Raw genomic sequence first — 13797 nt, 5'->3', positions numbered from 1 at the left:
ATGGCCAATATTGATCGATGCCACTGCTATAGACCGATAAATATGCCACGCCTCCCTAGTCTGAAGTCAAATAAGTTTGCATGTGTGACCCACAGAAGGGTCACAGTCTGCGGGAGAAGCTGTCTGAGATGGAGACGTTTCGGGACATCTTGTGCAGGCAGGTGGACACGCTCCAGAAGTACTTCGACGGCTGCGCCGATGCTGTTCACAGAGACGAGCTCCAGAGGGACAAGAGTGAGTAGACGAAGCGTGAGTGCGAGTCAGAGTGGAGTGATTCTGCTGACAGGCATGTTTAGACAGCGCTGAAACTCATTCAGACTGCGGCAGCATCCAGATTCCTCTGCACTGGTGCGGTTGCTCTCGCTCTCTCTGGGTGCATCTGTTGTTACAGCACAAGGGCCTGTTGATTCACACAAATGATCAACTGCCTCTTTTGTTCGTCCGAGTCCTTCCCCTGTACTACAGTATGCGTGTCTACAGTAGACTCTCAGTGTGTGAATGGGCCGATCTGGGCACCACCAACCACAGGGTAATGAGTTCACTCTGACTGTGTGTGTGTGTGTGTGTTTGTTTTCTCATCTCAGTCGTGGAGGATGATGAAGATGATTTTCCTACCACTCGCTCGGATGGAGAATTCCTGCATAACAATAACGGCAGCAAGGAGAAACGTGAGTGTGAGCACATTCTGATTTCTGCGTATGTGAAAATTCAGCAGGTTTCACGCTCAGTGAACTCGGATTCAGCTCGAGGAGACGGCACTGGGGCAGCACTGACAATTTGAGCAGTTTGTCAACTTAATTTACTCCAGTGATCCAGTAATTTGAGCCTATTGTAATGATTTGTGTGTAATCTATAACATAAAGTCAGCATTTCTCCATGATGTTGATGTTTTCAATGAGTTATGCATTTCTGCATTGTTTTTTTTGTTTTTTTTTTGTGGAAAATCGATATGGCTAAATTGTATGTGGTCATCAAACCATTTCTGTTCTTGAATAATATGACAAAGAATGTCAGACATTTCGCACCGTGTCCCAACCAGGCACAACATGACAAATATTTTCTTTTAAAATGTGACAAGTCTTTATTAAAAAAAAATATATATATATATTGTGAAGCAACAATGTCACAGCCTATAAATAGATTATACATTATGTATGTCTAAAAGTACATCTTAAATAATTAATTTATTTTATATTAATAAAGGTTCAGAATCATGAATATATTTATTCTGGCGTCACCATTGTCCAAGCCTATTCATTTACACCCACAATGTTATATCAAATTTAGCATTTAATCAACAGTACATTTTTTTCTTAACCTTTTATTATATGTCTTGTAGTATTGCAATAATATCATATCGTGAGTTCAGTATCGTGATATGTATCGAATCGTGAAATTAGGGTATCGTTACACCCCTAATATATATATATATATATATATATATATATATATATATATATATATATATATATATAATGTATGTACGTATATATAAATGTAATATAAAATACTTAGAAATATAACTCTGGGCAACTACTGGTAGTGTAAAACTCAGAATAACATGGAAGGGATTTTGTTTTATCGCTTCATAATAATAGTAGTTATAATAATAATTATTATTATTGATATAGCGCCTTTCAGCACCTCAAGTTCGATTGATGTTTATCACATCGTGCCTGCTTTGGACACTGTAACACTGTCTAGTAAAATAATGTCTTTAAGATGAATCTCTAAAGAGTGTAACTGAATGTGTTCTCTCTCCCCATCAGTATTCCAGTGTTTGAGTCATAAAGGCATTAATGGGATAGATTTTAAAGGAGAGGCCATCACGTTCAAGGCGACCACGGCGGGGATCTTGGCCACGCTTTCTCACTGCATCGACCTGATGGTGAAGAGAGAGGACAGCTGGCAGAAGAGGCTGGATAAGGTACGAGACGCGTCTGGAGCTCGTCCTTGAGCTACTAAAATCAGGAGAGGGATGTTGTATCTGTCAGAGTCACAATCACAACAGCAATATATCAACTGTCTGAGCCCTGAATTACAGAGCCAAACCTTCTCCTCACTGTGAAATCATAGTGCAGAGCAAAAATGTATGTGTGAACTGTCGTCAAAATGAATGCACATCAGCCCTGGCAATTCAGCGGCTAAAGTAGTTGTGAGATTGGTAGAAATGTTATGTATTGATGCCATAGGGCTTCCATGACGACTCATTTATACTAATCAACTAATCATCCAGAGCAATAGTCAGCTTCAGTTTCAGTGTGACCTTTCACATTCTTGCAGTTTCAAATGTCTTTTGGTTTTTAAAAGTTTTCATATAAAAATAATGCCACCCATTGACATTGAATAAATGCAAGTAAATAAAGTCACATGACTCATGACTGCATCAAATACTGCTGCAGATAAGCGCCTAGTTTGTGCAGACCAGTGTGTATAATTGAAATTATAAATGTTTCCTTAAACTAACTAACTTGAAGGAAATGTTGAAATTATTACTAGTAATTACTTTAACTGAAATAAAAATAAATTAAAGCTATATAGAAATAAAAATGACATAAGCACCTAAAAAATTACTAAAACTGAAAATAAAAAGATAAAAACTATATAAAAATATTAATAAATACTCTATAAATAATTCTTAAATAACACTGGTGCAATCTAGAATAATCTGATATAAGATGTCCTCTGTCAGAGTTTGAGCCAATCAGAAAGTTTTGTGTGACTAATGTGACTGGACTCTATTATTTTATTAATATGCAGCAACATATTTTCAGACCTGCATTTCGCCCTCCTGTTTTAACTACTGTAGTTATATAGTGAACCAATATTTACTACCATGTTAAATCTCTATAGGCTACTGCTGCTATTGCAAATTCTGCGAGTGCTGGTAATTTCCATGAAGCCAAATCATATCTGAGAGTTTGAGCATCATATTGGTGATGGTGTGCTTCTAAACATGGAGAGCGGTAGTTTCTGTGAATGACTGCTGCGGTCTCTTTGGCAGAAGAGTGAATCCAGCTGTTTTAATGGGTTTGGGTGTGAACGTGGCGAGCGTGTGTTTCAGAGATTGAGCCGAATGTGTCGCAGTCAGCAGCATTCAGCACAATACTGACATATGCAGTCAGAACAATGGAGCGCTTCACAACAATCCTGCACCTATACAGTCTCTCGCTCTGCCCAGATCACACCGAGACAAGATCTGCTCAAGCCAAGACATTAAACATGACGGCAGCAGAGTGTTTACTCAGCTAAAGTCTCTTGCTCTCTACAGGAGATGGAGAAGAGGAGGAGGGTGGAGGAGGCGTATAAATCAGCTCTGTGTGAGCTGAAGAAGAAGTCTCATTTCGGAGGGCCCGATTACGAGGTGGGTTTGGTTTCTGTACGTGCGCTAATGCCTGCAAACTGAAGGCAGAGCTGGAAAGCGCATTAAGATCTTAATCATATTATGGTATTAATCGCATTAATCGTCTTGTTCTGTCCATCAGGAGGGTCCAAACAGCCTGATCAATGAAGACGAGTTCTTTGATGCCGTCGAGGCCGCTCTGGACCGACAAGACAAAATAGAGGAGCAGGTGTGTTTGTGTGTGTGTGTGTGTATATTAGGGGTGTGATGGTTCAAATGACTCCCGGTTTCGGTATGTGCTGTGTTCAGGGGATAAAAGACTACTCTCAATTACAAACAAAAAAAAATAAGAACAAATAAATAAGCCACAAGCAACAGCACAAATATACAAATAAAATAAACAATGCTTTTCAAGTTTCAGTTTTCAGATACAGAAATTTAAGTAATCAAATGTAAAACAACATTGCATATAATCTTCACTGTATTAAATAAAGATGAATCATTATTAAAGTTACAAAAGCTTATTCAGTCAAGATGAGTGAGTGGTTTCCTTGTCTTTTGTTGTTTAACATTAAACATTAAACATTATTAGGCTGCTGTCCCTTTAAGACATAATTATGCACAGATCCAGTACACTGATACTGATACACATGCGTTGTCTTCTGTTCAAAAGAACAGCATTTATTTGAAATGGAAATCTTTTGTAACTTTATGAGTGTCCCTTTTGACCGATTTAAATTTCCTTGCTAAATAAATAGTATTAATTTCTTTAAAAAAAATACTGATTCCCAAACTTTTGAATGGTAGTGTATATATTGAATAAAATGTGTCCTGAGTATTTTAAACTGATATGCTGTTTTGTATTTGTTAGCCTCATGCCTGTTTAGAATCTGAGATGCATGATTTATTCAAAAGTCTTAAATTTGATTTTAAAAACTGCAAAAAACCCAAGCATCTGCCAAATGCAAAAATGTAAATGTAATGCAAGTGTAAAATATGGTAGCTTTTTAAAATGCATTTACAAATGTAAAACAAAATATATTTGGGGGGTGGGGGGGGCATACAGTTTATAGTTGATGTATAGTCTCAGTGTGTCTCATGATTCATCAGTGTGCTCAGTTGTAAAGAAATACATGATTCAATCCTAATGGAAACAATCAAGTTCCGCCCTAAATCATTTTCCATCGATTATTCAGTTTCACTTTGAAGTGCGTCAGATTATGGAAGTTAATCATCATGTTTTTAATCATTAACGCATGTATGTATTTCTAGTCTCAGTGTGAGAAGAGCAGGATACTGAGGAGCAATTCAGTGCCTTCAGGAGACGCCTACTCCACCGTTGGCTCGCACCGATTCGCTGAGAAGGTGAGTCCGTTCCTCTTCATGGTCTTCTCATCATGATCATCTGCAGACCTCTCCCCGTGCCCCTGTTGTCTCAGTCCATTTCCTTTTTTTCTGCACTCCTGATGAAGCTGCATTTCTCTCTTCTTCCTCACCTGTGTAGCCCCCCTCTCGCCCTTCCTCTCCCTCATCTTCTGCTGTAGTCTTCACTCCTTCACTCTATGAGCACCGATTCAGTGCTGAGGTAACAGCGCCCTCTAGCACACTCATCCGACACTCATTCGGTGCTGCTGACTGGATGTTACACTGCTGATGCGTTTGCAGGCAGATATATAGATAAAAAAAATATCAAAACTTAGTGAACCGCTTAGTCAGCCCAAAAAATGCTGTCTGGCTAAAAACTGCAGAAACCCCGCTGATTGCAATCTGAGATGGGACTCATTAACCAAATATGATGTTGCTTTGATTAAAAGCATCTGCCAAATGTAAATGTAACGCAAGTGTCAAATATAGTAGCTTTTTAAAAAGTAAAACAAATATATTGGGGGGGGGGGGGGAACATCGTTTATAGTCGATTTATTGTCTTAATATGTCTCATGATTCATCAGTGTGCTCAATTGGACACTGATGAATCAAAAAGGAAAATAAATGATTATTTAGCATAAGCAGCGCACTATGTTTTGAAATACAGCCAACTATGTTAAAGGGATACTCCACTTTTTTTGGAAATAGGCTCATTTTACAACTCCCCCAGAGTTAAACAGTTGAGTTTTACCGTTTTCAAATCCATTCAGCCGAACTTTTAAAGTTTTAAATAGGAAAAATATCGAAACTCTTTGGTCATTTTTTTTGAGAGAGATGCTAATGGTCCTGTCTGATTCAATGATGTATGCTAAGCTATGCTAAAAGTGGTACCGCCAAACCCGGATATCGGCTGAATGGATTCGAAAACGGTAAAACTTAACTGTTTAACTCTGGGGGAGTTGTAAAATGAGCCTATTTCCAAAAAAAGTGGAGTATCCCTTTAACAACACATTAAAACCACATAGTCTGCCTTGTTACCTCTATTTTCTTCTGTCTTTGTGTGTTTGGCTATTTGAAATTATAGCTAATGATACTTTTATAAGTGTCTTTTTGAAATCATAATTTGCATGTTCAGTAATTTACTGGAACTATCTTACTTTAAGTCATCAAAATGAAGTAAATTTGCTTTCGTAATTCATGTTCCTGGTTTTATTGTTAATGTGATGTGTAAAATAAAATGTTTGCGTCTTTGTACTACGTAAGTAGTTATACTTTAGTTATACTGGTATATACTTATACCAATAATATGTCTTAGTGAGATAATATTTAATGTTTAGTTTTATGATCAAAACTCTTTAGGAGTAAAAGGCAAAGGGCAAAACATATAATGCAATGAAAGACAATGATGTTTGAAATATGGACAAATGTTCCTCAAAATCCTGATGGTTCATATTTGATACTCACATTTTAAATAGCTGTTGTATCTGATGCAGCCTTTCTAAAACCAGCAATTTAATGCCTGTAATAAAGTTTACAGTCATAACATCAAATCAGCGTTCTGTGGAGACGCTCTGGAGGGTGAACTTGACCTCAGGAAGTCTTGCTGATGCGTTTCATTTGGAAATACTGTTTCACTTGTAGATTACAGAAGTGATGTGGGTTGTGAAAGGAGTTTCATGTTGACGGATTGCTGCTCAGTTTTAGTGTGATATACCTAGATCCTCTTTAATAAGGGCATGACCTCTGACCTTCTTGTTCTGCTTTGTTGGGCAGGTGGAGGAGATGGTGAAGAATCACATGACCTACTCTCTGCAGGACGTGGGTGGAGACGCTAACTGGCAGCTGGTGGTGGAGGAGGGGGAGATGAAGGTGAGCTCAGCGATACTGCCACACTCAGGACAGTTCGAGTATGGAAAGAAATGAGTTCCAATGATTTCAATAAGCACTCTTTAGCCCAATATTTGTGCGTTCTGTGCAGGGTATTTGGTAGCATATTATATTAGTATTTGTTAGGGTTTTAAATTGAGTTTTATTTTTATATTTCAGGCTTTCATTTTAATGTTTCATTTTTATTAGTTTTTTTTTATTATATATATATATATATATAAACTAATAAAAATGAAACATTAAAAATTATTTTTTTCAGTTTTGGTTTTCATTAGTGTTTTGAATTTGTTTTTTCAGCTTTCAGTTTAATTTTAGTTTAAATTTTTAACACTTTTTTTAGTTTACTTTTTAATATTTTTATTTATTTTATTTCAGTTTTAGTTTAAATTGATGTTTATAGTTGGTTTTTATTTTTTATATTTTTAGTTTCATTTTTTATTTTAGTTTAGATGTTTTTTTGTTTGTTTTTATTATTTGTTTTTTATATTATTTTTTATTATGTATATTTATTTATTTTATTTCTGTTTTAGAATTAATTTATTTCAGTTAGTTGCCAAGGTAACATTTCTTATTTTCAGTTAGTTTAATGTTTTCATCTAATATTTATATTTTATTTTTGTTTAGATGTTTGTTTTTTTGTTTTTATTTATATTTTATATTATTTTTTATGTATATTTATTTATTTTATTTATTTTAATTTAGTTTTAGAATTAATTTATTTCAGTTAGTTGTCAAGGCAACCTTTCTTATTTTCAGTTAATTTAATGTTTTCATCTAATATATATATATATATATATTTTATTTTTGTTTAGATGTTTGTTTTTTTGTTTTTATTTATATTTTATATTATTTTTTATTATGTTTATTTATTTATTTATTTTATTTTAGTTTTAGAATTAATTTATTTCAGTTAGTTGTCAAGGCAACCTTTCTTATTTTCAGTTAGTTTAATGTTTTCATCTAATATATATATATATATATATATATATATATTTTTTTATGTTAGAAAAAAAAATAGTTTTTTTTTTTTGTTAACAATATCACTTCTATGTATTTTTGTGCCTCATCGTGACATTAGCTTAGCATTGTGTTATGATTAAACTACTGGAATCAGTCACCTTTGAGATTCATTTAAAATGGTGCCTGACAAGGTTAAAACTGGGTCTAAAACTCAGTCTAATGTGTGTGTGTGTTCTCTCTCTCTGCGTCAGGTGTACCGGAGGGAGGTGGAGGAGAACGGGATCGTGCTGGACCCGCTGAAGGCCACACACTCTGTCAAAGGGGTCACAGGTCATGAGGTCTGCCACTACTTCTGGGACACGGATGTCCGTAACGATTGGGAGAGTGAGTGTACACACACACACACACACACACACACAAACAAACAGAGAACTACATTTAGCTGTGTTCAGCTCATCTGGCATCATTTATATCAGGTCTCATTTTTGTCTCCAGCTACTGTTGAAAACTTCAGCGTCGTGGAAACGTTGTCGGATAACGCCGTCATCATCTACCAGACTCATAAGGTGAGGAGTGTGTGTGAGACTACTTGGGTTGAAAAACAGCAAAGCAAAACGTACTAGGTCTTTATGTGAAGCTTTTAGGTTATTTATTTGATGATCTCATACTCCTTTTCTTTTCCTTTTATATTATTTTCTTTTTCTTTTACTTGTATAATTTATTTTAATTTGCACTATATTTTCTTTTTTGTTGAATTTTGAATATTGTCTGTATTTTTTGGTTAAAATCTATTATTTGTATGTGACTGGCATTTAATAAAAAAAAATAAAAAATAAAAAAAAGAGAAGAGTGTGTGAGAGACACTGTGCTCAGTGGAAGAGCACTTCCTCATGTTGTGTTTCCCTCGTGCAGAGAGTGTGGCCAGCGTCCCAGAGAGACGTCCTGTATCTGTCTGCCATCCGCAAGATCGTGGCCAATAACGAGAACGATCCAGACACGTGGCTCGTCTGCAACTTCTCAGTCGACCACGAGAATGCCCAGGTGAGCCTGTCTCTATGGCAACCGCTGAGTCAGCGTGTGTGTGTGTGTGTGTGTGATGAACCGAGCAGCAGCTCAGTGAGTTCACAGGGTTATGTTATGTGGATCTCTTCTGACTTCTAGAAACATTTCAGATTGATTCAGATTTTGTGCATTTGCTGCAAAGTTACAAAGTCCCTCCAGCGGGAGATCTTCTCTATATCAGTGTCAGTGTTTCTGAACTCTCTTGAGTTTCTGAACACGTCACAATATTCCTCATTTGAGTAATTAACACGCAGAGTAAAGGGGCGGGGCCTGGTCGAGTTAGTTATTAGTTTGTTGAAACTGGTGGTTATGGTAAGGGGCGTTCGTTCATTCGTTTATTTATTTATATGTGACCCTGGATCACAAAGCCAGTCTCGAGTCGCAGGGGTATATTAGTGGCAATAGCCAACAATACATTATATGGGTCAAAATTATCGATTTTTCTTTTATGCCAAAAATCATTAGGATATTAAGTAAAGATCATGATCCATGAAGATATTTAGTAAATTCCCTACCGTAAATATATAAAAGATTTATTTTTGTGAGTGAATGCAACATTTTATCAATGTTTTGATTTTTCTGCACCCTCAGATTCCAGATGTTCAAATAATTGCAAATCATAACAAATCATACATTCAATGAAAAGCTTATTTATTCAGTTGATGTGTGATTCTCAATTTCAAAAAAGTGCCCCATGTGACTGGTTTTGTGGTCCAGGGTCACACATAGCACCTTACAGGCCACCCCTGTTGCTCCAAAGTGCTGTACAACAGAACAACTTTAACATCCAATGGGAGATTTTTCCACAATCTAGGACCAGCGACAGAAAACACGATCACCCTTCAATTTGAGACGCGCATGAGAAGAAACTTGGGGCGTGAAGAACTTGGGGACATTTGGGGATATTTAATTTAATTAATCAATCAACAATACTATTGATCAGCATTACCAAACGTGGACGTTTTCCACTAGAAACAAACATTGTTGTATTATTTTAATTTAATACTGTGAAGCTGCTTTGATACAATCTGTATTGTGAAAAGCGCTATATAAATAAACTTGACTTGACTTGAAGAAAGGGGCGGAACATTTCCCAAACACACTCAAAGCGCTCGACCAATCACAACACACTGCTCCAGCCGACCAATCAGAGCACAGTGTGTGTTTCAGAAGGAGGGGCTTCATAGAGACAGAACTAAACAGAGCGTTACTGACAGACTGAGAAGAGAGGAGCCGCAACAATGGAGAATATGAAAAAATAATGAACATTGAAGCATTAAAACCTGTTCTAGTAGAGCCTGAAAACAAATGAAGACGTGGGGCATAATATGACCTCTTTAAATATATTCAACTGTTAAAGAGAGGTTCTATGATACAGTAAGCATGCAGATTTATTTATGACTCTTTGTTTCATTGTTTTTGTCTCCATGCAGCCAAACAACAGATGTGTTCGTGCTAAAATCAACATTGGGATGATCTGCCAGACACTGGTCAGTCCACCAGAGGGCGACAAAGAGATCAGCAGAGACAACCTCCTGTGCAAGATCACATATGTGGCCAACGGTACTTCTTACATACAATCTTTATCAAAAAGCTAATAAAATATGGACTTAACATATATCAATATTTTCTATTCATGTAAATGCATTAGTGTGGTGAGACTACAATGACCGACGAGACATCTATTCAACACACACCTGCTTGTTAGTAAATAAGGTGTGTATATATACGAGCGCTGACTGGACGTTTGTTTGTTGTGGCTGCAGTGAATCCTGGCGGCTGGGCTCCTGCGTCTGTCCTGAGGGCCGTGGCCAAGAGAGAATATCCCAAATTCCTCAAGCGCTTCACTTCCTACGTCCAGGAGAAAACTGCCGGAAAGCCCATCCTCTTCTGAGCACCAGGTACACCAGACCACAGCACACGAGAACCAGTTCAAGATACACAATAAAGATTACTATTATTATAGCTTTATCAGACTGTATTTGGGTAATGGAAAGACATGCTTTGGAAGATGTTTTTTTGTTTTTTTTTTGTTTTTTTTTACACTATCAATCAATAATTGATTTATTTTTTTAAACTGCTAATTTTCATTACATGTTGTCTTTAAAAAATCCTTATTTTCAGATATTAAAATGTTTAATAACTATTATTATTATTATTATTTTATTTTTGTTTATTATAATTAATAAAATAAATATATTTAGTTTGATTAGTGCTGTTATTGTATTATTTATTTTATTATATATTCAAAAATGATATTCAGTTAACTATTTAATTATATATTTTAACAGTTGTTATATATTTAAATATATTTTATTATTGTTATTATTAATTTAGCTAGTTATGTTATTTTCAGTGCTGCTATTATCATATTATTATTATTATATATTTATTATGTTATTATTTATTTATTTATTTTACTGGTCACAGTAAAAGGTTTCATTAGTTATCATGAACTAACAATGACAAATTATTCTGAAGCATTTATTAATCTTAAATTTATATGAATATTAATTTTAACATTTACTAATGCATTATTAAAATGAAAAGTTGCATCTGTTAATATAATTTTATGGACCTGAGCTGACATGAACTAACAATGAACAACTGTATGTTTATTAACTTAACATTATCAAAGATGCACAAATACTTTAAGAAATGTATTACACATTGTTAATGTTAAAGGTGCATTGTGTAATATATAGGAGGATCTGTTGACAGAAATGCAATATCATATACATAATTATGTTTTCAGTGGCGTATAAAGACCTTACATACTGAACCGTTATGCTTTTATTATCTTAGAGTGAACCGTTTCTCTCTACACACACCGCGGGTCTCTTACATCGACATGTTTCTACAGTGGCCCTGAACGGACAAACGCGTTTCGTCACAATGTTGTTGTTCTTGTAAAGAAGCTAAAGCTAAAGTCAGCGAATAAAACACTGACACAATGATGAACAAGTAACAATAATATTCATAATAACATATCGCTTACTGAATAATCAAGTAAACCTAATTTCTTAATTTATCTTTGTAAAGAAACCTCATTGCTGAACTGGCTACTCTCTGCTGTCTCAGACGACGACATCACTTCCTGTTGGGTTGCAATTCGCAACCTCACCACTAAATGCCGCTAATGATCACACACTGCACCTTTAACTAATGGGACCTTATTGTAAAGTGTTAGTTATGTTATTACGTGTTTAATAATATGTTGTTATTAATAGATGATTAATGGTTGCTCTTGTCCTGTCCTCTGCAGTTCCCCAGTTCTGCTGTCAGTGTGTCCGAGCGCGTCCAGTTCCCACACACACTCCTGCAGTGTGTTCATCGGCAGACGCTTGAAGCCCTTCTGTAGCGCCACACTAGTTCACACAGGCCGTGTTTCTGCCAGAGCTCTAGATCCAGACAAGTATATATGTATGTATGTAAGTAAGTGAGATGGGAAGTTTATATATATATATGGGAGAGTGTTGAAGCTGAACACACGAGACCGGGTGTTTTACTCCTGATTATTAGTGTTTTTCTGTTTAGAACAAACATTTCAGCTTTGCTTTCATTGTCCTCGTATAATCGTCAGCGTTCAGTACGGAATCAGAGGCATGTTTGTGAATGACCTGTGAACCTGCCTTTCGTCTGGACGTTCGCCGTCTCTTTGATGAAGCGCAGAATCCGACGCTGACGAAGAGCTGATCTGGACGATTGTGTAATCTTTAGTTGTATCCGTGTCTCAGCGGCCGACGCACCGTAGCACAATTACAGATCCATCGCGACGGGCGAACCATTTTAATACGTCGGACGAACTTTGCGCGCAGATTATTTGTATATAGTTTCATTATTGCTGAAGATCGTCAGTCGATGCTTTTACCTGACTAATCCAACTCCATATGCCTTAGTGTGTGTGTGCGTGCGTGTGTGTGTGTGAGAGAGAGAGATGAGAAGTGAGAAGTGTGTATCCTACTCAAACATTTCTAGAAAGTGCCTCATTATTGATCTGGTACGTCTTGCTGTTCGTACCGCCCACGTTATTATTACATCCAGACCGCCGCCACGACCCAGGCGTCCTGTAGTGTTTCTACAATGATCATTTCATATTGATTTTTTTTTACCTTGTATTATTTAAACGTGATTTTGCAATCAGCAAGGACAGACCGAGAAGTGTCTTCTCATTGGAGAAGCTCTGACGCCACTTAAATATTCTATCCAATAGGGAGACGTGGTTTAAATTTGGGGCGTAGATCACACGTAGTTGTTGATTGGGTAGAACTAGTTGTTTATTTATTTTATTTCTTGATCAAATGAATTTTTCGAAGTAAAAACTTAATCTCAAGCATTCATAAACAATCTTACAAGGCACAAACTGGCAAAAAATAGATTTTCTTTCTCAGTATTTTTGGCTTGTTTTCCTGCACAAATATCAAAAAGTTCTAAAATAAAGATGCATCTACTTTATTGACTGAAAAATGACTTATTGAGTGTCTTGTTTTCTGAAAAAAAAAAAAAAAAAAAATCAAAATTAAGTGACTTTATGCTTAATTCAAAGAGAAAACAAGATTATTTTTCTGACCCCATTGGCAGATTTTTTTTTCTCGTTTTAAGTTTCTCTGAGATATTTGCATAAACTCACTTTTTAGACCATTTTAAAGTCGTTTAGTGTCTCCAGTAAATGTATCTTTCTTTATTTGTACTGGAAAACAAGACTAAAATACAGAGTGACCACTTTTTGCAGAATGACGAGAGCTTTTACATTTTTTGCTGAACATTTTCATTGGTCAAACTGTCACATGATAGACTGTTAAAGACGCTTTAGAGGACAAGAAAGAGCAGGTGCACGACGACAGCATCCGAGTGTTTACGGTAAACTTTCGATTTTCAAAACGTCACGCTCGTACAACTTAAACATTCCAGACACTCGCTGAACCCGAATGTACGAATCCACCGGAGTGAAACCGTAAAGCTGAATGTGTTAGCGTGTTTCAGGAGAGCGTTCTGCTTGTGTGTCCCTCTAATACAGTCTGGTGTGTTATTAGTTGCATTTGCACTGAATGTTCAGATGTCAGGATCAACATGTACTGTGAATAGAGGCGGCGCCGCTGCCAGTTTAGAGAGGAATAAAATGATTGACATCTTTCTGCACCGCTGACTGTCGTGTGGATCATTTCTGTGCGCAAATAATA

General features: G+C 36.2%; 1 protein-coding gene across 2 annotated transcripts in view; it reads left to right on the top strand.

The window, feature by feature from the left end:
* Positions 1-13756, top strand: part of cert1b (ceramide transporter 1b) — a 43276-nt gene extending 29520 nt beyond the window's left edge. Inside the window, exons 5-18 of one of the 2 annotated variants that reach the window (XM_081391846.1) lie at positions 96-234; positions 585-668; positions 1770-1927; positions 3272-3364; positions 3486-3572; positions 4616-4708; positions 4848-4928; positions 6482-6577; positions 7807-7939; positions 8051-8121; positions 8468-8596; positions 10051-10180; positions 10384-10518; positions 11883-13756. In XM_081391846.1, the coding sequence (XP_081247972.1) occupies positions 96-234; positions 585-668; positions 1770-1927; positions 3272-3364; positions 3486-3572; positions 4616-4708; positions 4848-4928; positions 6482-6577; positions 7807-7939; positions 8051-8121; positions 8468-8596; positions 10051-10180; positions 10384-10511 (1422 nt within the window). In that variant the 3' untranslated portion in view covers positions 10512-10518; positions 11883-13756. The remainder of the gene's footprint in view (positions 1-95; positions 235-584; positions 669-1769; positions 1928-3271; positions 3365-3485; positions 3573-4615; positions 4709-4847; positions 4929-6481; positions 6578-7806; positions 7940-8050; positions 8122-8467; positions 8597-10050; positions 10181-10383; positions 10519-11882) is intronic. The other variant, XM_081391847.1, reaches the window with a different exon arrangement.
* The last annotated feature ends 41 nt before the right edge of the window (positions 13757-13797 follow it).

This window comes from Scardinius erythrophthalmus (assembly GCF_964197995.2).
Source record: "Scardinius erythrophthalmus genome assembly, chromosome: 17".
Taxonomy (NCBI): domain Eukaryota; kingdom Metazoa; phylum Chordata; class Actinopteri; order Cypriniformes; family Leuciscidae; genus Scardinius; species Scardinius erythrophthalmus.
The sequence above is the reverse complement of the archived record's forward strand: the minus strand, read 5'-3'. Positions and strand labels throughout refer to the sequence as shown.